We start from the raw sequence: 25,028 nt of genomic DNA on the forward strand, positions 1-25,028 counted from the left end.
GTATTTTTCTCCATTCTGTCTGGAAGTATTTACATTACAGCGTCTAATTCTGATATTACTGTTTCTGGCATTCTTTCGTGATTGGAATGTGATCACAATTTTGGAAAATTACATTGTTTACCATATAAAAATATGAGAAGCAAACACAATTACCCACTCCCCTACACGTACATGCATACCTGCAGCTGTTAAAAATGTAGCACTAAGATCTGAAATCTCTATATTTTAAAAAATCACATTGTGCTTATAAAAAATGTTTTCTGGAGCGTTCTTTATATACCAAAGCATTTAATTTGCTTTATTGTATAGGTTGTCAGGTCTTTGAAAACACCTGTACAGGATAAGGGGTGGATAACCAAGCAGCAGTCTTAGAGTTTCTGAGTGCCACTGGGCTACTGATAAAATGCCACACATCATCTAAATGCCGAAACAGCAGAGCCCCAGACAGTCCCTGCTGTACTTCAGCAGTGGCCCAGAGCCACATCAGGCTGTCTCCAGAGCACTGAAGCCTGTCTGCTGCAGGGGCTCAGCCTCCTCCAGCAGTGCCAGGCAGTGCTGCACCTCCAGGATTAACCCAGATGCCAGGTGACTGCAGCAGGAGAGCGCTGGCCATGGCATGCAGCCTAATGAAACATGATAGGCTTGATCTGATGTTCCCTGTCGTGTTGAAAGGCATGAATTCTTCCTCGCAGGAGGGTATGCTTTGGGAAAAAAAAAGTTCATCTCTGTTTTGACTATAAAATTTGACAGCTTGGCTATTATTTTCTGCAAAAAGAAAGTGAAGCTCGACAGTGAGCAATTGCCTGTGTATTCCTGAGAAATCTGTCAAACTCACTGCAAAATACATTTGCTGAAATCTGATATCCTTCACTCGCTTATCAGTGTGCCAAATGGTTTCCTTCAGCTGTTTTCTCCCCTTCTCTCCTTTAAGATACGCCTGCGGAAGATGACCCGTCTCCGTGTGCCCCCCAGTCTGCCCACGGGCGGCAGTGTCAGAACGGCACCGAGTGCAAGGCGGGCTGGGAGGGACCTAAGCATGGCATTACCAACTTTGACAATTTTGCTTTTGCCATGCTCACGGTGTTTCAGTGCATCACCATGGAGGGCTGGACAGATGTGCTGTACTGGGTACGTATCCGAAAATGATGGGCTGAGGGTCCTGCTCGTGCTCACAGCTCTGTTGAAATCTGGGGGCTTTAGCTTTCTTGCTTGTTCTCTAGAGTGAAGGCATGGTTGCTAGCATGGAGCTTCAATTAACTCTGCTTACTGTTTGGTAAAGTGGAGGGGTTATCTGGTGCAATGAAAACAAATGTAAATGTTGACTTTCCATTGGTATTTTAATTTTGAATTATGGCAGATGGCTTATTGATTTGAAGGTTTGCAATGTGCCTTGGTTGAGCAGAAAGTCATGGAAAGACCCTCTCTGCAGGAGTGAAACACCTCGTACATCTCCAGATTATTGATGTAGAAGAATTTGTGACAGACAACCCCCATGGCATTTGTGTTACAAAGGCACTACACTGATCAGCTCATAGGATTTATAGGAAAGGCCTCACAAATTCCAGCAGTACTCCTGATTATGACTTTTTGTCATAGAAGAATTTATTCTAATGCTATTAGCTCTGATACTGGTATCAATCATGCTTGCATATTTAGCCAAAATATGATGTTACCTGTCATAGAAATGGAGACTTATCTTGTCCTGTAGCCTAATTCTGGACATTTCAGCAGCTTTTTGTAAAAAAGTTTGTACCTTTTAATTCCTAATGTATTGGGAAATTCAATGCAATACAACTACACTGTAGGAGTCAATATCAGGTTTATCTTTCACCAGTAAATCAAAGATAAATGTGTTTCTGGATCTGCAGCCCTGGCCATCAGCTTTTGCAGCACTTTGTCATGACCTAGGACTTTCATTCGTTCACAGCACAGTCCTGTCTGTCTACGACTGACCCAGACTCACACCAGTTTGTAAGTCTGGCGTGTCATGACACACCTGGATTTCCAGATGGTACGATGTGTTAGAATGCATGATGCAGTTTAACTTGAGAAGGCTCAAAGCACACAAAAGGATGTTCTGGACTGAGGCAGCTTGCACTGTTAGTCAACAAGCTTCTCTCTTACACATGAGCCCAAAGCTGCCTTCTACCCAGAAGTGATTTAGAGTTTGCAAGATTTCCCTTTGAAGATTTAGCTTATCTGCAAAGGATGGTTTCTATGTGGAACAGCTAGAAGTTGTCTCTTTATCTTCTTAAGCTTAGATTAAAATAGTGACTATAGCTTCCTTTTAATGCCTGAGATAAAGGGCAGAGATCAAACCACAAGGGGAGTCTGGGTCTCAGAGAAAAAAAATTGCCATTACTAAAAAAGAGGGTATAAATTAATAAAATAAAGAAGAGCAGAAGTTAAAGTCAGAAGAGAAACCGAGTGAAACTGCTCTACAGTTCAACTATGGCTACATATAACATACCTGTCTTTTTACCACATTTAGCTCATATTTCTCCATGCTGTGGGTGATTGAGAGGATTTATTTACAGGGGAAATGGGAGAGAGTAATTGATATTAGAAGAAGGAATGAAAATATTTTTGGCCCTGTATACCATTCAGAATTGTGAAACCTCTCCACAAGTTATCAGTTTCTCCAAAGACATTTGCTGAGGAAGACCCTTCCAATTCCCACCCTTTAGGGCCCATGTGTTATTTTCATGACTTGGTATGAGTCATGTTTAACTCATTATCAGTTATCTAATAACAGGAGCCAAAAGCAGACACTCACATCCAAAAGATTTTCTACCATGACTGCAGCAGACAGTCTGATTTTTATGGTGTCCCTGCAGCAAACTGGGTTTTAGTTGCTGGCTTTTGTTTGGTATTCAGCCAGCTTTTTTTTTTTTTTTTTTTTTTCACTGCTTTCCTGAGCTGTTCTTTTTTTTTCCTTTGGAGACAGAATGCTGAACTTAGACCTTAAATTAATACAGATGGATGGTCAGTATTTTTAGGGGCATGCATATAGTGAGCCTTTTAGATTATGGCATTGTTAGAATGTTTTCTTTGGGAAGAGCAGAAATATTTGTTATCACCAGTTCCCAGTTATTCCCAGACAAGACTACAAAAGATAAGAGTTAGCACTGCAGGAAAAAATTTCAGTAATTGAGGAGGAGGGAATTTATTTCATAAAGAAAAAAAAAAAGTATCACCTATGTTTAAAGACCATGAAATACAAAGTTTGAGTAAATACCTGAACACCTGTGCTGGCAGGCATTCTTGGTTAAGCTGCTGGAAACAATCCTAAGAATACTATTGTCCCATATGACTTTTGCCTCTTTGTGCTGTATTGACAAAGCAGACAGAACTCAGCTCTGATCAGTGTTTGCCTTTCGGTAAGGGAGATGCCTGAGGTGTTTCCTTCTGCAGAGAGGTCTGTGCCATGCTGGGGGCAGGTGTTGCTTGGGCACCTACTGCAGGGCACACCTAGGAGAAACACTATTGCTTTTATATTTATGTGTAGAAACAGTCTCTAAACACTCACGCTGTCATTTCATGTAACTTCCAACCATATCTATTGTGGTTTATACAGTCAGATTAAGAGCCCATGGCCAGGGCATTCCAGCTTAATTTAGCCAGATCAAAAGGAAGAGTACTTTGGATAGTAAAGGATAGAAAAGATGCAGCATTTCAGTTGCTGAAGGAAGAATTGTAGTGAGGTAGGATACAAATATCTACCTTAAACTTACTGTGAGCCACTATTTCCTTACTGCAGTCTGACTCATACCCAACTTTATTCCCCGGTCTTTGCCTTTTTGGCTGAGGAAGAGTGGACTTGTCATAGACAACCCATTGGGAGCCGCATCTCCACAGGGTGCAGAGATAGGAGGCTATTCTCTTCTCAGCTCTGAAAAAATCTCCTGAAACCACAGTGAGGTTACAAAAAGTAAATTTTGCTTTATAAGGAAGTAAATCTGCACGGTTATTTAAATTGGAAATACAGAGTTTGTTGTCCATTTTACACTGAAAGTACAGATAGAAAAACAGTGTAAGAAAATTTTGGCTGCAAATTAGACAGTTTTGCAGACAAAAATTTTAGGTGATGATTTTCAGAAGTCATTCATTATACTTAACAATGTAAGCTAATGAGCTAATATTTAAAATGCTGAGATTTCAAAGCTCAAGCAGGCTGTCAAGTTCTTAGCTCCTCTGCAATTCAGGGTAGATAACAAGGTTTGAATCTGGGGTCCTGCTGGGGTCAATGGCAAAATTCTCATTAATTTCAAAAGGTCAGGATCTCACTTTGTATTTTGCAAAATCTTGATCATCCTGTTGAGATTTCTCACATGCAGTCATAGTACAACATGAGGACTTACAGATGCCTAATCTGGGCCTTGGTATCTGTTGAGAGTAGTCTTCCAAGGACATACATGCGGATGCAGAGAGTTTTCTTCGCTTCCTTCTTAAGCCTGAAAATGTGTGCCTGACCTAAAACTCAGCAGAACAACAGATAAAGCTCTGGGCTGAATGATTTGGCTGGGAGTGTTGAAAGAATGGAGCAATTCCCTTGCTTTGAACTTTCCTATGAATGCTTCTCAATTATATCTTCTTGTTTTCTGGAGGTAAAAAAAAAAAAAAAAAAAAAAAAACCAAAACCAAGAACAGCCCAACTTTTGAAAGGTTCCTAGATCTCTGCATTCCTCTCAGTGGGGATGGAGGGAGCTTAGCACATTTCAGCATGTTGCCCTGAAAAATATAGTAGCCGTTTCATGAAACCAATGTCTATCCTGTGCCACAGTTTGCAAGGTTAAAGTTGCATGCTTGGAAGTTAGAAAGCTCTGTGACCTTCCACAAGCCCTAGACTCCTAATTCACTTAATAGCTCTTCAAATTTTAACTTCAGTTTCCTGCTTCCTTCTTCATGCTTCCCAGTGCAGCCTTTCCTCCTGCGTAGGGAAGCCTGTCTCCTCTCTCATGGAGTACTATTTCCCAGCCTGTGATCCACATCCTCACAAAAAGATAATCAGAGACAGGAGAGCAATAAACTTTTATTGCCTAGAAGGACTTGATATCACTAAGATCAATACACTTTCCAATCTCCTCTCTCTCTCTTAACAGATAAGACTTGTGAGTAGATTGGTTTCTTTTGAAATGGGAAAGAAATATGTTAGGGAAAACAGGTTGACACTGCTATCATGGAAAGTAGGATACTTACTTTAAAAGAGCCAAATATTTAATGTGAAATAACTATATTGAACGGGAGGAAAATCTGTGCAAAACAGCCTTGTTGATTCTTCACTGAAGAATTTATCTCTGTTGAAGGGAGTGTTAAGTGTTTGTAGAAACACATCTCCTGTACTGCCTCAGTCTTACAAGTTTATTTTGCCCCATGCCAGACACCTTTGTCTCATGGGCAGTCAGTCCACAGAACCACTGAGTAGACGGGCACCTCTTGTGATAGGTCACACTATAACTTTTCCTGTGCATTACAGAAGGATTTGAGGTTATTCTTCTCAAAACTCTCCTTAATGTATGATCAGCCAGCATTAGCAGCTCGCTTGGTGCAGGCACCAAGGCCCATTTCTGAAGGCCCATCCATCTTGGAAACTTCCAGCAGCAGATGAAAGTCCAGATGTTGCAAACTGAATCATTTGGTATTTTGTAATCAGTCTCTGCTGCAGTCCATTATTTTGTATTGTCTTGTTGGCTAAGGAGGAAAATTAATCTCTGAGCAGTTTATAACATAGTGTTTAAATATTTGTAGGCATTGTTTGTCTTCCCTTAATCTTTTTCTGATCTGAGGAGATTCAGTTCTTTCAACCTTCCCTAATGGATCATCTTTTTAATTATTTTTAATCAGTTTGTTACTCTCCTTCAGGGGAAGCTTTGTTTCTGAGTTAAATACAATTCAGCCAGTGCCCTGTCTCTAAAAAGGTTTTCATCTTTGTGTGAAATGTGCTCTGCAGCTGGAGACCTGTGACACTGCATGCAAATCTATCCACTGCAGCCTTAGTTTTACAGGCCTGGTCTCTCCTCTGCCCCGCATCTAAGCAATTGCACATGTAAATGAAAACAAAGCACAGAGAAATTGCAAAACACAACCATATGTTCTTGTATTGGGCTGTTCACGTTGCTGGGTGGTGGAGAACCTGGTCCTGAGTTGTTCTGCTTGCCCCTTACAGCTTGAATTCTAGGATTGAGTAATTCTGCTTGATCTGCTTGAAGATTATTAATACTGAGCAACCCTGAGCCTTCCATCAGTTTTGGAGTCTTGGCTTTGACCCATGTCATTTGGACAACACTTCAGAATACTTGGTGGAGTCTCTGCAAATAACATGCAGTGCCTCCAGGAACAATTTACCTCAAGGCCCTAAGTGTAAACTTAAGAGTGTGGTATTATTATAGATGGACTAAGGCCAAGCCTGGATGACATCCAGGGCACTAACCTGTGCCTGGAAGAGATGTCCAAACTGGCACATAAGTTGATTCCCTCAGATTTAAAAAAAATCCTTATTAGTCTTCCCCAGTCCCTATGCAAGAAAATGAGTTTATAATAGTCTAAAATAGTACAGTAGAACCACCACAGTGCAGTGAGAGACACAACTCAGGGAGATTGAATCAGTGCAAACCTTCAGGAGCATCACATCCCCAGGGACAGCAGAGAGAAACACATGTAGATGAGGTGGCTTAAACAGGCTGTACTGGAACTTCCCTCCACCTCTCAGTCTTTGAGATCATACTTTCAAGAGTCTCTAAATCAGCTTGAAACATGGGCTTACAGTCACCCTTACAGTTCCCATCGTGAAATCAAAATGGAACAAATTGAACAACAGATGTAATTTACTTTGCTGACAGCATTGACAGATTCTGTGAGCTTTTCTCACCCCCCTCCTCCAGCCTGTTGCAGCCAATGAGGAAGACGTGAGAAATTCAGAGATATTGCCACAAAGTGGAAGACATAAAACGCAGAGCTGCAACCCCCAATTTTCACCAGCTGTGTTTTTCCTTCTAACCCTTTATTCTTGCAGCTCTTAAGCTTGAATTAGTAAGGCTTTCCACAAAAGAGAATGATCTGATTCTAAGAATATATCTGTCTGTTTCCATGGTGTTTATTCCCCATCCACCTCCGCCCCTCCAAGAAAATGCTGGGCTTTTATTGTTGTGGGGTTGAGGTTTGTTTAATCATCTTTTTGGCAGGGGTTTGCATGAATGTGAAAAATTTACAAAGAATAAGCATGCAAGTGTGAGCAACCCATCACTGTGATTGCAGAGGTTATTTCATCTCCATCTGCTGTAACAGTGGTGGGTAAGGGGAGAGGGGCCATAGTTCAGAGCACTGAAGGGCCAGGGCATCAAAGCACTGAAAAAGCAGTTTACATATTTAATTTGCATAAATGCTGACTTCAATCTGTTTTCCTTTTCCTTGTTAACAACTGCACATGCAACTGCAATAGTTGCTGTACCACTGACTTGAAAATGAGTAACAGCAGTGAGTAACTCATTGGCACCTGCCATGAAAACCTGCTGCTGAACATTTGTTCAATACACTTGTTATGTGAAATGAAGTCTTTATGAGCCCTTCAGAACTCAACTTTGGACTTTGCAGCCCTCTTCCTCTGTATAAAAAGAAACTCTCTATTAAAAATAAGATTTTTTTGGGTTGGTTATGGGAGGTGTTAATAGAGACCCTCTGCCCAGTGCTCCTGTGTAGGAAGGACCTTTGTTATAGCCCTGTCTTTCTGTTGCCCTTTCACTTTTCTTTCTTCTTTTGTTCTTCTTTAGACTGTATCCTAATTGCTGCTGTCTAATCACCACAGAGACTGTTCTTGTCTTTTTAATCTTTTGTCCCAGAGCTATAAAATTGAGAGCTAAACTACTGGGACATTTCTACACGACTTAGGATTTTGAGTGCCTCTGTTTGAGAGTGCACTTCTTGAGCCCTACCACCAGTTTTATCAAGAAATGATGACTGATGCCTTCTGAAAAATACATCATCAGATTTCTTAGCTGTGGACCCACATCTGCTAGACAAATTCACAAATAACAGACTGGTTCATTATCTAGATCCTGGGAAAGAAAAAGACAAGGAAATAGACCCAAGGTCAGGACACAAGTCATGGGTATAGAACCATTTATTAAATTATTGTCTATTTTGAGTTTAACTTGTTTCTACATCTTGCTTTTAAAACAAAGGGCAATACAATTAAATCTTCACCAGTCATGCTGTGAATATCAAGTCCTTCCTGCCTGCAAAGAGAATTGGTACATTAATATTGGCTTTATTCATTGGTTTCAGAGGGACTTGTTCCTGGGCAGGATTTGAGGGCTCAGTATGATGAGTGGTCATAAGGGTGTAGTTTATCTGCACCCATGGCCCGCTTTAGAACTGTCTCCTTGTAACTCCAGCCCTCTGAACTGCACCCAAATAGGAGACCTAAAAACAATATTGAGCACATCTTCCAAAATATACAGAGACCAGAAGTGTAAAATGAAGGGTTTAGAAGTCAATCAGAGGTATCAGTCTTCCTGCTAGGAAGGACTTGTGGGTTTTGGTGGGTGAGAAGCTGGACATAACCCAGCAATGTGCACACAGCTGAGTCCTGGGCTGCATCCAAAGCACTGTGGGCAGCAGGGGAGGGAGGGGATTCTGCCCCTCTGCTCAGCTCTGGTGAGACCCCACCTGAGTGCTGCATCCAGCCCTGGGGGCCCCAACACAGGCAGGTCATGGAGCTGTTGGGGTGAGTGCAAAGGAGGGCCATGAAGATGATCAGAGGGCTGGAGGAGCTCTCCTATGAGGAAATTCTGTGATCTGTGAAAGGCTAAGAGAGCTGAGGTTGTTCAGTCTGGAGAACAGAAGGAGAGCTCCAGGGAGATCTCCCAGTACCTAGAGGGGGGCCTACAAGGGAGCTGGAGAGGCACTCTTTACAAGGGCATGTAGTGATGAAAGTGACAGACTTAGATCAGATATAAGGAAGAAAATGTTTCTAGTGAGGGTGGGGACACTGGCACAGGTTGCCCAGAGAGGTGATGGATCCTCCACCCCTGGAAACACTAAAAGTCAGGTTGGACAGGGCTGTGAGCAACCTGATCTCGTGGAAGTTGTCTCTTTTCATTGCAGGGGGTTGGACTAGATGGCCTTTAAGGGTCCTTTCAAACCCAAACTCTTCTATGAATATTCACCACAGAGCATCGACTCTATTGACTTTTAAGCATATCTACAGTGAATCAGTCAGGCTGTTGTGTTGATCTTGCCTACCTGGTGCTGCTTCTAAGACTCATAAGAAAAGGAGAAGGGGTAGCCTTGTCTGTCAGCAATGCAGTTGCAGCTCATTCAGGCTCTTTGATAGTAATTTCTCCAGCAAACCTCTAGAGCTTTTGCAATATCTCTTGAGTGCCTATCAGACAAAGGTTTATTTTCTTTTATTTGAGAATTTTGTATGTGATTTCACAACTGGAAACTGGATTAATTATCTAAAATGTAGAATTTTCCTAGGACTCCTAGATTGTGAACTGGATATGGAAGAACTTGGGATATACTGATCAAGTGCTAAAAAATAATTTACAGTCTTACCTTGACTTTTTTAAGAAGGCAGTGATTATCTACATCTTACAGTGCTGTTTTTCATAATCTTTATTTTTAAGGACTTAATTGACTATGGAAATCAATGAATAGTGTATACTTTTATATTCCTGTGTATGCAGCAATCAGAAGTGTTCTGATGTTGCTGTGGAAGAATTTGCTATCAGTCTGCACTGAGATAAACAGAAGCATTTATAAAACAGCAATACAGTTATACAGGCAGAAAATCCTTTCTGGATAATCAGCCATGCAAATGTGAACACAAAATAAACAGAGACAGGAAGGGATACCCCAGAATTCTAAGATGAAATTACCTTTTTAGATTTGGAAGCCCACCATCATAGCCCACCATATGCTTGAATTGAGCACTTTAGTTTTTTGGAGTGAATTTCCAAAGACTTTAAAGGGCAAAAAGGTTTTTACATAACTGAGTAGCAGTAAGAGATGGAACTGCTGCAGTGGCTCTAATGAAAGAACTGTGGCTAAATAGCCTTTGGGCTCTTGGATGACTTTTTCAAAACCCAACCTTTTCCTTTTAAAGGGGAAAAAAACCAGTTGTGGGACACAACTTATGTGGGAATAAGGTGACTCGCATAAAGCTCTGTGGCTTTTACCTCTGGAGTGCTGAATTCAAATCCTGATTAAGTCACACGAGTCCAAACAATTTTTGGAGGTCACTCCATGGCATTTCTATAAATTGCAGATTCACTCAACAAGCGCCCATGTAAACAGTCACATGAGAGGAAGCAGAGCCCTCATGGCCCCTCTGCTTTGGCAGAACACTGCAGGTGGATCGATGGCAGGAACCTCCTCTAAGCAGATCCACTCTTCAGGAACCATGAAGAGCAGAGTGCTGAGCAGGCCAAAGCAATATCACTGCTGATGTCAGTTGTTGGGTACAGAAGAGGTAGGGAAAATGATCTGTCAGTCATCTGTATCAACAAGCAGAATGGACCAAGAGCAAGGGCTTGGCATAGCAGACTGCGGGATGTGCTTGTGGCAAGTCCTGAAGACCTGCTCAGTCTGGGCCTCGTGTCTTCAAGAGCCCTGCCTGGGTCTGACTGGCCTGTTTGTCCCCACTGGTCTGTGTGACCCAGACAGCTTCAGAGCAGACAGAGTGACCTGAGCCACCACTGAAAAAAAACCAACTAACTTCTGAGGGAACAGTTTTAGGGGAATTTTTTACGTCCTCAAAGTGCAGCCGTTTCAGCATGCTCTAGAATGTGAGTTGCTTTATCACTTTGCAGTAATTGAATTTCAATATTTCACTTTTGGTTAACATGTTCCATGTTAAACAGAATTGAGATACATTCAATTTTTTTTCTCTCTTTTACATATTAAGCGTGGAGAAAGTGAGTGAGATGGCAAAGCAAGAGTTTTATTGGAGCTTAGAATTTTTCTTTGATGTAAAGGTTTCTTGCTGTGTAACTGATGTTTTTAGTGGGAGTTCAGAATCCCTGTATTGCCAAACATGCTGCAGAGATATGTAGCACCCTCCAGTTTTCCCAGAAAAACAGAGAACTCCCTCAAGAAAGCACAAAATTACAGGTGGGATGGGAGGATGTATTCCTGATTATTTTTGTTTCTCCTCCCCTAGCTGATTAGAGGAATTTCCCAGAGGTAGTTGTACTAACAAAGTTAAATATGCTGAGATTTTGTCGGCAAATCCACTCTTCAGATAGCTGATTTGCCACGATGATGCACATCCCTTTGGAGCACTACTAGTTGCTAATAAAAGTTGCCACTTTGTGAAAACAAAGGCCAGTAACACTGCTGGGATTTTTTTTTAAGTGAAGGGAGAGCCTAACAGTTTTTTTCCTCTATTTTGAAAAGTGTGAAGTTAAATGGCCTTTGCCATCTGTTGAAGTTGTACAGTAAACTTGGGTGAAGGCCATTAGAAACCACAGATTTAACTAGGACATTGCTAAACACATTCAGCATTTCCCCTCTAGTGCTGAACAGGGTGTTGATTCTAGGTTGGTGGTTGGACTCAGTCTTCAGAGGTCTTTTCCAGCCTCAATGGTTCTATGATTCCCTACCTCTCCAGCAAACACAAACTGCTGTGCTAGAGAAGTATGGGATCAGGAAGCATTTTAAATAGAACTACCTTGCAGTGGAAAACAGCTCAGCTGAACCATTGTGTACCACAGACATTTTGACCTGCTGGTATTTGAATGCAAGCTGTAATTCTCTTCCTTACCCTCAGACAGAGACCTTGGGTTTTTTTATAATGGCTGGGTCTGGTAAAGAACATGAGACTGTAAAACACAATGTGCACCCAAGCCGAAAACAGATGAAATATGAATGTGGAACTTCACTAACGAGTGAAATAATGTTGTGGAGTTCAGTACTTATATACCGAGAGCTAAAAAACACAGTGGACGGACTCAGTGACAACATACAGTCAGTATCAGTCATCTGGGACTAGATGGATGAAAGTTTGGTCTTTTTCTACGCTTCTCTGACTTTATACAGTCTTTCCCAGCTGATCAAATGTGCATATCCTTGAAAAGGGGCCTGTATTTAATGAGTGATGAAAATGTGCTGCTATAAAAAATAAGTGTGGCAAATTCTACTCGTAGCAATTCACTTCTCTCAAACTGTATGCAACTAAAGCAAACATGGTTTGCTCCATCTAACAGCCAAATGACATTCCTGTATAACTTTAGAGAAGCTCATACGAGATATTTCACATGTTTTCCATTTTGCCATCAAGCAGTGACCTGGTTCTGAGGCAGAGCTGATCTCAGCTGCCACCTTGCTCCTGCAGGTAGCACGAACGTGGCAGGACCCTTCTGTGGGACTCCTGCCTTTGCACAGTGTCCCCAGGAAGCTCAAGCCAGTCAAGGTGTATCTCCTGCAGGAGTGTGTTCTCTCATGGCTCTGGAGATAGAGCACCAGCACTGCTTCCATTTGTCTTCTGTGCTGTGTGGGGAAGCTTGGACACTTCTGGAGACGGCACCCTCTTGTCAGGGAGATCAGGCAGTGTAGTAATGAACTGTAGCTATAGCAAAAGCTTTTAATTTATAAACCACCAGTTATGCTTCATCTGGATGAGGGCAGGTGTAGTTGGGTGAGGACATTTATATCAGTTTCAACATCTTTGAAGACCTTCAATCTTTGTTAGGAGAGGGGAAGAAGCAACCTCTGTAGACTCCTCATTCTCAGATTTGTCTGCCACCTTCCCCTTGTCTCTTCTGGACTCAACTTCCATTGCTGCAGAGTCTTTGATTCTTTCCCAAAGGGTTCTCTGTTGCAAATTATTTTTGATGTTTCTCTTGTTCTCATCAAGGCAGTCCTTTCTCAGTCAATGGCTCCATTTAGCTCCTGCAGAGAATTCTGTAAAAATTGCCAATCTTTCTGCCTCAGAGTGAAATTCTAATTTGCTCTTTCCATCACTACAGAGTATACCAAATGACTGAGGAACCAAGCTACACATAGGAGTCCTCTTATTTTTCCTATTATTTTTCCAACATATGATGAATCTTGCCTACATTATTCATTTTTATCCTACAGTGAGTGTATGGCAGAATAACCTCTCTGGAGCATTCTCTGCCCTGGCTCATGATCCCTTTGCCCTTGTCTTCACCCAGCTCTGTCTTGCCTTTCTCGTAAAGACACTGAAAAAAAGTTATAGGTATTTATAGGTACCTAGAGAATGCACATACAGAATAAGTAAAATTCCATACTTGAGCTAACACAGTAAGTAGAGCCTTAAGAGCTCAGAGAAGACAGCTTAGCTTAAAATTTCCTTTTCCCTTCAGTACTTAAAATAAAAGAAATGTGATTGTCAAAACAGGACCAGCTGATCAAGTGATGCTCGCTCCTTTGACTGTCATCTGTTCAAACTGAAGCTGAGTTGAACTCTCTGGTGTCTCCTTTGCATCCATCTGATAGCACCAGCTACAAAATGTGAACAATTTAGGAACAGTTTTAAGGAGTGACTGTGGCTCAGAGTCCCTCTAAGATTATTAGGGTGTTGATGCTTAGCAAGAAATTCTACCCAGACTAAGAGCAAAGACATCTGGAGGCCTTTGCCTGTGTTTTAAGCCATTGCTCCTAAGTCAATAAAAGTAAGTCTAATTTATTTTAGTTTTTACGTTTTTGCTTACTACAAAGGAAGGACTTTTTGTAATTTATTTACCCCCATCTCTCTCTCTTGAGTCTGCTCTGCGACCTTAATTTTCCACTCCTTTTCACCTGTCCTAGAGACTCAGAACATCTGAAAGCCTATTCCAGGTCAACAAGATGATAATACTTTTCATGATGCACTCAAATTCATAGATGGAAATGCTTAAATGTTTTTTTGTCATTTTTTAGTCACTATGTACATTAAGCTTCAATTTTTCCCCGAAGAATTTCTGAAGATTAACTCCTAATCATACATTCCTCCCAGTCCTGTGTCCCAGCCTATTCAAGCAAAGCACTTGTGCATATCAGCTCATTTCCACTGGTAAAAATAATATTGACCATTGGCCTCAATGGAATTATTCATTTATGTGCCTTAAATTATGCACATACATGATTGCTGGATTAAAAGCCAGCCAAGGAAAGACAATTAATTAGATTTTAAATAATGGAGGATCTGCAAGGTGGAATCTGCATGCTTGGTGTAATAATGCACTAAATCCACTTTTTAGGATATAGTGCTGGGTAATAGCAAATATGATCCTTTCCTTGCTCCTTTTCTGAATGGTGAAGTCAGATGAATGTATGTTGTGTCTATAGACTTATTTGAAGTGTATATGGAGAGCAACCAGGAACTTATGAAGTAAAAGTATGCCTTTTTTCATGTCTTTATTGACATGATGCACAGCAACCTCACACCATTCAGGCTCCAAACAAACCGGCAGATTCAGGAGATGCAGGATTTCAGTGCTAAAGAAACGATCTCACAGTTTGCCCCACAGGTTGGAAAAAGTGCTTACTGAGCCTCTCATACAGAGAAAGTCAATTTTAGTACTGTGTCCCTTGTAACTCAACCTTTAATTCTGTGCCACCTCATTGATATAGTTCTGGGGCTTCTTTTCAGCATTTACAGATTTGTAAAATTAGAAATTGTGAATAATAATAAGCAATTTCCTTGTTAAAAGCAGCAAGGTTTACAATACATTAAAAATTGCATAGTTAATATAATTATCACAATTATTACATTAAAAAGCCCCATTATAACATAAGAAGTATACAGTTTAGAAATCAGATAAAAACATAATATACAGGATTCATTACCAGAGCTGCCAACACTGAATTTCTGCATATTTAGGGGTTGATTTATTTGTGTCACAGTCTCAATAGTCACAATCCTCTTACCCACCTACAAGTTAAGAGCATGACCAAATGAGACAATTCCCAGATGTCTCAGATCTCTAAGCCGAAGTTGAGAGAAAGGCAGCAGTCAAACCTTCTCATCACACGTCCTCTGACAACTCCCAAGAACTTTCAAGGTAAAGACTCAAAGTACTGCAGAGCCAAGGGTTCTTAAGCCTAAATCTGGTCTGCAGTTCAGAAGTTACCCAGAAGATATGGTTTTGTTGAGCATAATATTTTTTTTTCTTTGTAGAGCAGCCTCAAAAATCCCGCTGCCACCAGTTACGGTTGTTAGTTAGATGTTGTTAGGAACTGCCAGCAATATAATTTTTCTCATTTGGGATGAATATTTTGTTCTTCATCTGTTTCTGCTGATGCAATATATCCAGCATAAGGAAAGGTAGATCTTTCAAAGTTTGCTTCTTCACCAGACAGATTTATGCAGACACTTTATAGGAAATTCAGCCTACCTTAATTATTTCTGAATGATCACCTGGATTTATGACATCTTTTTTTGTTCCCTGACTGTATGAGTGCAAATTTCAAAAGTAGTGAAGTTTCAGAAACAAAGAAAAGATTTAATGATGATGAAGTCAATGTGAAGATACAAAGGAAGCCAAAGAAAATAGTGTAAGAGTAGGAGTACTCTACTTCTGAAGTCACTAACCCTAGTCTGAGATGTAGGGTTTACCTCCTGTCTGTGATATGGATACTTTTTTTCTTTAATATTGTCAACTTAGCTATAGCTGTGAGGAGTAAAGCACCACCCTTTGTGTAATATATCATAATATATTATATGTAATTATTATATTATAACTATATATAATTATTATTAGCAGAGTTTAAAGTTTTAGTTCCATGAGGTTATATGTGAATGAAATGCATTCATTCAAATATTCATGGGAATAGAAGGAGAGAGGAGGTGGAAAAGGAAAATTTGTGTTTGAAGCAAAACCTCTTTGATAATGATAAATATCCCAATCTCTCATCAATACCTGCATGGCCCTTTATGCATCCCCTGAGCTCTGCCTGCCAGTAGCCTACCATGATATCTTTGATCTGAGCTGAGGAAATTCTACCCATCCCAAAAGTTAAGAAGGTACTTAAGTACTGTTTCTAAAATAGATGGTTTTCAAAATAAAGGCTTCAAGTTGGAGGATAGATTTAGTGATAGTTATGTGTTATCTCTTATTTCTGCTGTCTCCTGCTCCCAATACTCTGAAATTATAGATTGCCACAAGAAAGACTCGGTTTCAGCTAGAGATCTTCCTACTGGCCATAGCCATTAGTTTTGGCTAGGTTGTTTTCTGAGGCAGTAAATTCTACAGATAGGTTACAGAAAATAGCATTTCTATGCAAAATTTCCAATTTTGCTGCCCTTTAATTTTATTAAATATGCTGCTGCTCTCAATGAATGTTACTCTGTGAAAGGTTACACACTTCCTTATAGAATACTACACTTCATTATAGAATACATGTAGTACTAGCATTTCAAAAAGTATTATCACACCATTCTATAGTCATTAGAAATCAATTAACAATTTATTTGAGGAACAGAAGCCTAGCCCAGGTGCCCTAATTTACATTAAGCCGCAGGTCTCCAGCACTGTGCACTGAACAAGGCAGATTTCATTTTTTATTCAGCTTGCTGCTTTCCATTGACTGATTTTCAGCTGCCCTTTTCTGATGGATTAAACTTTTCCTGTGACCCTCTGTTGGTTTTGAAAGACATTCACAACAAAGTGTCAGGGTGTGTGTGTGAATTGTAAAGTCAGCAGAATTTAGTGAATTGTGCCTGCCCCCCCCCCCATTAAGTGATGGAAAGCCTGTGCTTGGTGATGCTCAACCACTGTGGTAATGGGTTATATGTCTCTAACATTGTCTTGGAACTATGGTGCCTGTGGTCTCAAGGAATAAGACACTTGCAAATGTGCCAGACTATTATCCCTGGGAAAGAAAAAAAATGACCAAACAACTAATGCATTAATGTCTCCTGAGGCCTTGCCAATGTCATTTCACCCATGTCTTCTGAAGAACCAGAAGACAAAGGCACAAAGGTCTATTAAGAAAGACTTTTATTCCTTGGCTCCTACTGAAACTGCTGATAGTAATTGCGATCAGCAGAATACAGAATTAGAAACCCTGGTGTTATTTCTAGGTGATTACCTGTACCATTGAGAGAAATGCTATAGGCATGGTAGCAGTTAAGGGTGCTTGGCAAAGATGGAGCTCTTCCAACAGACCTCGTATATGCTGAAATGACCTCCTTTTGTCACGAAACTGAGTGGTTTCTTTGACAGTACCCAATGAGGCAGGCTAGTTCCCCACTTTGCAGATTGGAAAGCTGAGGCATAATGAGCCAAATGATGTCCCCACAGTGCCAGAGAGAGGATGTAGGAAATAATAATGAGAAGGAATCCTTATCTCCAAGATCTCTGAGAGATGATGCATGAATGCTCTGAAATGTGCCAGCTTCCTCACTGTTGAGAGTAGTGACATGTAAGTGTTGAGATGTGAGCTGTGATAGGTCGGGCAGTTTGACTCAGAAAGCAGAATTATTTCCATAAATGACAATCTGCAGCTTCCCACTGATTCTGAGCTTCCAGCTGACGTAACTACTGTTCCACACATGCTTAAGTTGGCATCAGGTTGCAGTCACCTGGACTGAAAGTTATAATTTGGACCTACACTGGTTGATGCTATAGTTTGTTTAGAACTGTGAATTTAGAAGGTGATCTGCCTTTTCTGTTGGGATTCCTAGGGTTAGTAGTAAGCACTCAGGGAGAAGTGTTGCACACATGCACCACAAAACTGAGCTGTGTACCAGGAGCTGTTCATCCAGGCGAGGTAACCTATAACTGAGGCAGTTCCTGTTCACTGGGGAAAACAGAACAAAACAAATTTTGCAGACTTCACTTTCGGCACTCAGGAGGGTGCAAAAGGCAACACTCCTGGCCTTGCTGTTACTGTTTTGAGTAAGTCTATTCTTATTCTTTTTCTCCCAGTTTTCTCCAACCAACCTATTTCTCTGCATTTCTCCTGCAGCTGTTTTCCAGGGGCAAGCAGTAAGCTCACAGTGGACTGTTTCCTTATTGCAGGGAGGTTTTTACATAATTTAATGAACACTTAACATTATATGATCATATAACATGCATCCCTGTCACCTGTGGGTCAGTCCCACAGGAATAATCTCACCTCATAATAATGGAATAATCTCACCTGCCACTAAAAAAGAAAAAAAAAAAAAAAAAAGGAGAGCACCAAACATAGGCAAGTCCAGCAACAGAGAGAGACTCAGCCATCTGCCAAATACTGACAGTTTCTCTCTGCTTCAGAAGCTCTTGCTGTCTCTGTCCCTCAGCTTCTCTGTTACGTATATAAATGTGCAATAAAAAGGAGGTAAAAAGCTGACCTCTGAAATTTTCAGTCTGAGAAGCCCCAAATGCTCTGCTGTACCAGATGCAGACCAATGCAGGTCTGCTTTACAGGACTGCTTTTTGCTGATGCTAGCTGGTACAATTGTTATGCAATTGTGCAGGCATTGGGAATAACAGAGTACACTATATTCTAGTTATATACTTTACTAGGACATGGTGGAAAATTCTTGCCATCTGGAAATTTCTTCATGCCAGGGAAGGTTTGTCCTTCACCTGACATGCATCTGACCTCTGTACCTGGCACCCTGGCATTCGCTCTTTATAATTCTCTTGTACCACAGCTTTGAGAAGTTCTACTTTTCAGGCTGACTTTCCCAGCTGACAAAAAATCCCAAACTGATGATAGATAAATACCGTGCAGCTCAGGCTTTTTTATCACCATCTATCATAATTAGAGGGATGTCAATTCATCATTGTGCCCACAGTGGTAAATTCTTTTGGTAGTTTTTCAAAGTCATCCATACTCATTTTTTGTGCAGATTGCTTTAAATAGATATTGGTATTCTTTGTAGGAGAGAGAGGGTGTTAAATCTCATGTCTTTACTTAATTCCAACCTGGGCGTTTACATTTTGCCTTCCTGGTTTCCCAGCTGGGATGTCAGGTGAATTTTTGCTTGCATCTTTTTACTTGAGGATGTTTTGTTCTCATTAAAGCCCTGATGTGCAGCAGACACCGGGGATGCTACTTTTTGGTCACGTGGGATGAAATGTGGCTTGCAAGCGTAAAGAGTAATTAGTATGATTTATAAACTAACTGAAAAATTCTGCAAAACTATAAAAAGGGAAGAAGTTTACTGTGCTTAGGGAATGTTAGCAGCTCAGGTACTCTTCTGCCCACCACATGTATTTATTCTGTGAGGAAGGAGCTGTTGAACTGTTTTCACAGAGGCAGATTTTGAGCTTATTTTTTAATGAGTCTACTTCAGTTCAGTCACAGCAGAAGGAGCCCTGAGATGGAGTTCTGGATCATTCCATTGACTGTGGACTATTGCCAGACAAGAACTTTAGTGACTCTGCTTTAGAAGAAAAATAGATAATGGGCTTCCATCCACAAAGAACTGATTATATTAGTGTTACTCTCCTGACTTGTCTTATTGAAGGTCTGAAATTCCTTTCCTGAGTTGTTATGAATCTTGAGTGAAATTACCTCTCCTGGAGTGTGTCTCATTGCCTGTGTATGGAAGGATATTTCTTCTGTGATTCCAGCAAATGTTTAGGTTGCAAAGGAAAGAGCATTTTCCTGGAAAGAGAAGAAAAAATTTTCAAAATAGTGGAAAACAAAGGAAGGTAGATTTCTTTATGCCTTTAGGTACTTAAAATTCTGCAGTTTATGTTCATAAATCAATTTAGTGCTCCTGAAAATGTTAACCACCATCTGTTTCTTTAATGATGCTGTTTCTGGATCCAAAGATAATTGTTTATGAAGAATAAAGAAGGGACTCTGGTATTTTTGATACCATTATAAAAGTGAGATTGTATTAAGGTATCCAGCAACTTTCCAAAATTTTGAACTTTGGAGGAGACTTCAAGATGAAATAGCATTTATGTACTAGATGCTTTTAGAATATATACAAGATCTTATTGTGGGCTAGAACTAGACCTCACAGAATACAGATTCTGATGCTAAGTCTCCCTGCTTCATGTGCAGATGCTTGAAGTAGTGTGAAATCCGTGTCATCCAGTTTACACTCTCAGATTCTCTTAGTATTCCATTGTGTAGGAATTGTGTTTTGATAAGTGAATCATCCTTCAGGACAAGAGAACGAAGCTTGTGAGGAAGATTTAGAAAACACTTGACCAGGTCAGAACATGGTGGGCCTTGAAAAGACCTTCCTTGAAGGAACAAAGCTACTGCCCTCACTGTGGTGGACTGTGAAGATTCCCAGAGCACTGCCAGGGAAAGATCAGTATTTGCCCAGTTCCCACCTGCTGCTCTCTGAGGTGCCTGTGCTGCACGTGGGAAGTAAATGTGGTCTGACAGTACACTGTGGCAGTGCCCACCAAACACTAGAAGTATTTTCCCTGGCAGCAGAGGGTCATGTATGTGAGCAGCCAAGTTTAGAATTCACGGGGTGAACCCTTTGTGATGTTTGAAGTAAATTCCAAAAAGTAAATCCACAGTTTTGAGCATCCAAGGAAGTGCCAGTAGGGCACATCGTTATATCTTAGGGTGTATTAGTCACTAACTAATAATAGGTCAATGAGGAAATTGATGAAAAAAAAAATCAAACATCAGAAAGAATACACAGAAACACTTGGTATGATTTATGTGTAAACCAACCACAAGCTCTGTTTACAAACCTTTCCATCTGCTCCTTTGCCTAATCATTTCTGCTTTCCCTCTCTGTCTTCTAACTTTCCTTCATCTTTCCAGATGCAGGACGCTATGGGCTATGAGTTACCATGGGTGTATTTTGTCAGTCTGGTCATCTTTGGATCCTTTTTCGTTCTAAATCTGGTTCTTGGTGTGTTGAGCGGGTAAGCTGACAGTTTTGGTGTCCTTTTTCCAATGCTACAGGGCAAGACTCCATAATAAGGGTTCTTCCCTGTCACCAGGATACTTTCAGAGGGATTAAAAATCTGAATCCAAGGAAGCTTCACATCAGCTCTGAAATACTTTGACAAAATGTTCAAATATTGCAAATAACAATACAGGTAACAAAAGCGGTGTTATTCCCTGACAGAGAAATTCAACCTCAGGGTCTGCAAAATTATTTATGTCAACCTGTCATAAATTTCCAGAAAACTGGCTATTGAAGAACCTTACTGCTGGTGACTTGGGATCTCTTTGGCTGGAGCCTTGCAGTGCTCAGAATCTGAGCTTGTCTCACTAATTATCATTCCACTCTTCCAGGTCAATGATGCCATAGGAAGGGACTGGCCCTGGATCTATTTTGTTACACTAATCATCATAGGGTCATTTTTTGTACTTAACTTGGTTCTCGGTGTACTTAGCGGGTAAGCAGTACCAGGAAAATGTTTTATTATTGTTTATTTTTAAAATTTTGCATTTCTATTCCTACTCTCTGGTTACCAAAACAACGGTCAGTGGCGGGTTGATCTCAAGAACCTTAAGAGAAGGCCCAGGCTACTGCTGAGCCAGTCTTTTGACTAAATCAAAGGAATATAAGACAATTTTTGTCTGTAACACATTCCTCTACCCGTACACTGTGGGAAGAGGACAGTGCTGTGCTCTCCTGTGGGCAAAGCAATCCATGCACCATAGAAGGGGATTATAGTAAAATTTCTGGAAGAGTCAGTAGGACTGAGGGAGGAATGAAAGCATGAGACAAATCCCTTTACATCTGTGGGATGAGATTCCTGCCAAATTATGTCTTCTCACAGGATAAATTTTCACATTGTTTAGAATATCTAAAGCACAGCCTACCAGGAGACTATTTTCCCTGGAGAGAGTCTTGGGCACGTTTCTTCTTCAGTAAGCCCATCTTCTCTATTGTGCAGATTACAAACTTGGCATGATGCAGGGAGAAAAAATCATTTCCCTCTGACCTTTTCCAAGGATGAACAGAGAAGCAGGAGAAGTCCATTTAGTGTTTAAGCATTTTTAAGACATCCAGACATTTAGCTGTATTTCAGTTCTGCAGTACAACCCTTGCTGCTAAGCATCATTTTAGTAGCTTTGATTAAAAATTAAAAACAATGGGTATTGTCCCCAGTAGTTAAAAATTTTACTGCCCCTGGGGAGACACATAATTTAAGGAATCAAGCCAGCAAACATTCCTTGCAAGATTTAAAAAAAAAAATCTTCTAGGATTAGGCTTCTAGTTCCATATTTGGGCATGACTGGGGGCTACAGACGTTCTGCGTACATGGATAAATATGGTATGAGGACTTTTATGCATCCTCTTTTTGTTCCTACCATCCTGCCTCCTTTGATGAGCTCTAAATGAGTTTGATTAGAGCCTGTACCTGTTGCCTGAGCAGGCAGCCCTGAAGTCCCTTGTCTTTTGATCAAAAGAGAGGGAAAATGATCTCTGAGCAGGAAAGAGGACTTGGTGCCTTATAGAAATGGTGTCCTCAGTACTTGGGCCAACAAGATTGGAAGGGCAGCAGTGGGACTGGGGAAAAAGATCCACCTTTGGCCATCTGGCAAAGAGACAAGTAATAGAAAGTCTGCAGGAGGTATTATTTGTATCTTCATGACTCCATTGAAGGAGACTAGCCACTGTGACAGCTGCTGCAAGAGGAAGGGTTTCCACGCCGTAATGGAAGTGTGGAGGAAGTCCCGGTAATGAAGTGTTGGGCAATAGTCTGTGTTTGCATATCTGGAGAGTGATGCTCTGGTACAGTTTTGAAACACACACTCCGCATTCCTCCAGGTGGATACTCTGCCCAGCAGGTAAGGATGTCAGCACTCTAGTGAAGGATGATGATCAACTGGCAGGGAAAGGGATCTGTTCTATCAGAGGTGTGCTCAAGGACCGTACAGAAATGTTGTTAAAGATTATATGGTGTCTGATTGGATAAAAAGTGCCTATGATCCCAGCCATGGGGAATACGTGGCATTGAAGCACTGCTAATTCAATTTACCTGCACTAGGATTTGTACCTGTGCATAATTAATAATTTAATTTCCTCTCTCTTTCATTTTCAACTCAAGAAATTGTTTTGAGGCCTAAATCTTCCACCTTCTGCCATACTGCAGCTAAACCACCACAGTTAGTGGTAGGAGATGGAAACAGTCTGTAGAGGGAACTGAAATCAAAGATGAAGTTCACCTTGTTTAAGCTGTGAGTCACTCTTTCTGGCTGTCTTCACAGTGTTATGACAGCTGCACTGTTTCTGTAGAAATGTCCCCAACTGGAGAAAAGTAAAAAGAAACTTAAGAATTTGCATCCATGAAAAAACACAGAAATTATGGGAGAAATGTTCCAAATTTTCTTTGGTCTATATAAGCAGTTCTTAAACAATTAACTTTCTAAAGCAGTTATAAATTCTGCTGAGTTACAAAGTGTCTTCACTTTGCAGATTTAGCTTTTTTTCTTGGAGACTTCTATTGTTAGTCTGATCTATGCTAATGATCCACCTGTCTGTTCTAGATACAAACCAGCATTCCTGTTTATCTCTGAATATCCATTCTGGGCATTTCTGATTTTTTTCCCATTTATCTGTTTCAGGAGCTTCAGCAGGCATGTTATGTAGGTAGACTTCACAAATGACAGATTAGCTTGGGAGGGGTTTAATCGCTTCTGAATACATAAGTGTAATTAATTGTACTCACAAAGACACCTTGATTGCACCTGCAAAATTAAATGCTGAATTCTGCTCTGCTGAAAAAGCTCTTTTATAATTTGTTTTTCCTCAGGTATGTCATACATTCATGGTCCTGGTGAATTTACTAATCACATACTAGCCTAAATAGCATGTCAGAGTATTTATATGTGGAGCTGTAATCTCTTCCTGACTTGGCTGAGCGCAATATAAAATTCATGTTCTCCAAAGGAATATCCAGTCAGCAGATCTCACAGTAGACCTCCCCAAGCCCGGGCAAAACAATTCCACGTCATTGCTCTGAGCACTGATAAGAAGTCTCTTGAGATCAGAGATGTTTGCTGTGTTATGTTTCCGTTAATTAATGAGAGAAAAAAAAAATGGCAGAGGGGGTTCGACCTTCAGACAAGTACACCAAAGAATATAGAGTCCCATTTCCTTTATATTCTCATCCAAATCCCAGGACACAGGCCAAACAAGCAGTTGCCTAAGGCAAACAGAGGGCAGGAGAACAGAGGTTTCTTCTGCTTTGAGAGGATCCTGTAAAACACAGTTGGCTGCTTTTGACACTTTTACTGCCAAGAAAGAGGTCAGAGTGAACAGGAGGCTGGCTATGATTGTAGCTCCTCCTTGAGCAGTTTTTGTGACCTTTCAGGTATTTTTCCTAATCTTCTGTCCCCTCTTCCAACCCTTCCCATTCCCTGATGTACTTCTCAGGGTGGATGAGATTTGGAGCCTTGTGCTCCACTTTGAGTAGTAAGCAAGAGTTTTGAACTGTTAGAATTCTGATGTTTTGCTCACTTTCCATCTCGCCTCTAAATGTGAGAAATCATATAAACAAGAATAACCTAAATTCCATCATTGGGATAGGAAAGAGAAATTTTCTTCTGAAACAGCACATGATACAGAGCTGGGTGTTTATGATCTTGACCCACTCTAACCTCACAAAGAGAAAGCATCTCTCCAGAATACTCTGCTCTCTGGTATTCCCACTGGCAGACATTTCTACAATTTTGTGGGAGAAGTAAACCAAAGTGAAACAAACTGAGTTGTGGTAAAAACAATCAGATTCACCCACTCTTATACTGATGTTTTGGGTTCACTGAAAAGAGACAGATTGCTTGCTAGTTCTGCGAGCCTTTGTTGACCTTACCCTGCCATGACTGTGCAGACTTTTTTGAGAAGACAACCTCTAGACTGAACGTGACACTTCATCAAAAGCTTCTCTGGTCCTTGGCCTGCCTGCTGGAGCTGCAAACAGTGGCCATTTACTGCCAGCTGTGCTGGAGGCAGCAGTAGTGTGTGCACCTGCCTGCAATACGCCCTGGGCCCAGGCCACCCACTGCCTTCCCATGGGATGGAAAACGACCACTGATAGGAAGTCTTGATTGTGAGCTACATTTGTGCCATTCCACGTGGGAGGTGGTTTGAATTGCAGTAGCAATTTCCTGAGCCACCTGTTCTCAATGGTTTAATGTCAGTAGAGCAT

At 40.8% G+C, this 25,028-nt stretch overlaps 1 protein-coding gene across 37 annotated transcripts in view; it reads left to right on the forward strand.

Moving 5' to 3' along the window:
• The window catches only part of CACNA1C (calcium voltage-gated channel subunit alpha1 C), a 457,310-nt gene that overhangs the window by 295,474 nt on the left and 136,808 nt on the right, over positions 1-25,028 (forward strand). For 27 of the 37 annotated variants that reach the window (XM_068191795.1, XM_068191810.1, XM_068191797.1 and 24 more), the window contains exons 7-8: positions 932-1,128; positions 20,683-20,786. In XM_068191795.1, coding sequence (XP_068047896.1) covers positions 932-1,128; positions 20,683-20,786 — 301 coding nt within the window. Of the gene's footprint in view, positions 1-931; positions 1,129-20,682; positions 20,787-21,162; positions 21,267-25,028 lie in introns of those variants that run through there. The other 10 variants (XM_068191793.1, XM_068191802.1, XM_068191806.1 and 7 more) reach the window with 2 other exon arrangements.

This window comes from Anomalospiza imberbis, chromosome 5, assembly GCF_031753505.1.
Source record: "Anomalospiza imberbis isolate Cuckoo-Finch-1a 21T00152 chromosome 5, ASM3175350v1, whole genome shotgun sequence".
Classification (NCBI taxonomy): Eukaryota; Metazoa; Chordata; class Aves; order Passeriformes; family Viduidae; genus Anomalospiza; species Anomalospiza imberbis.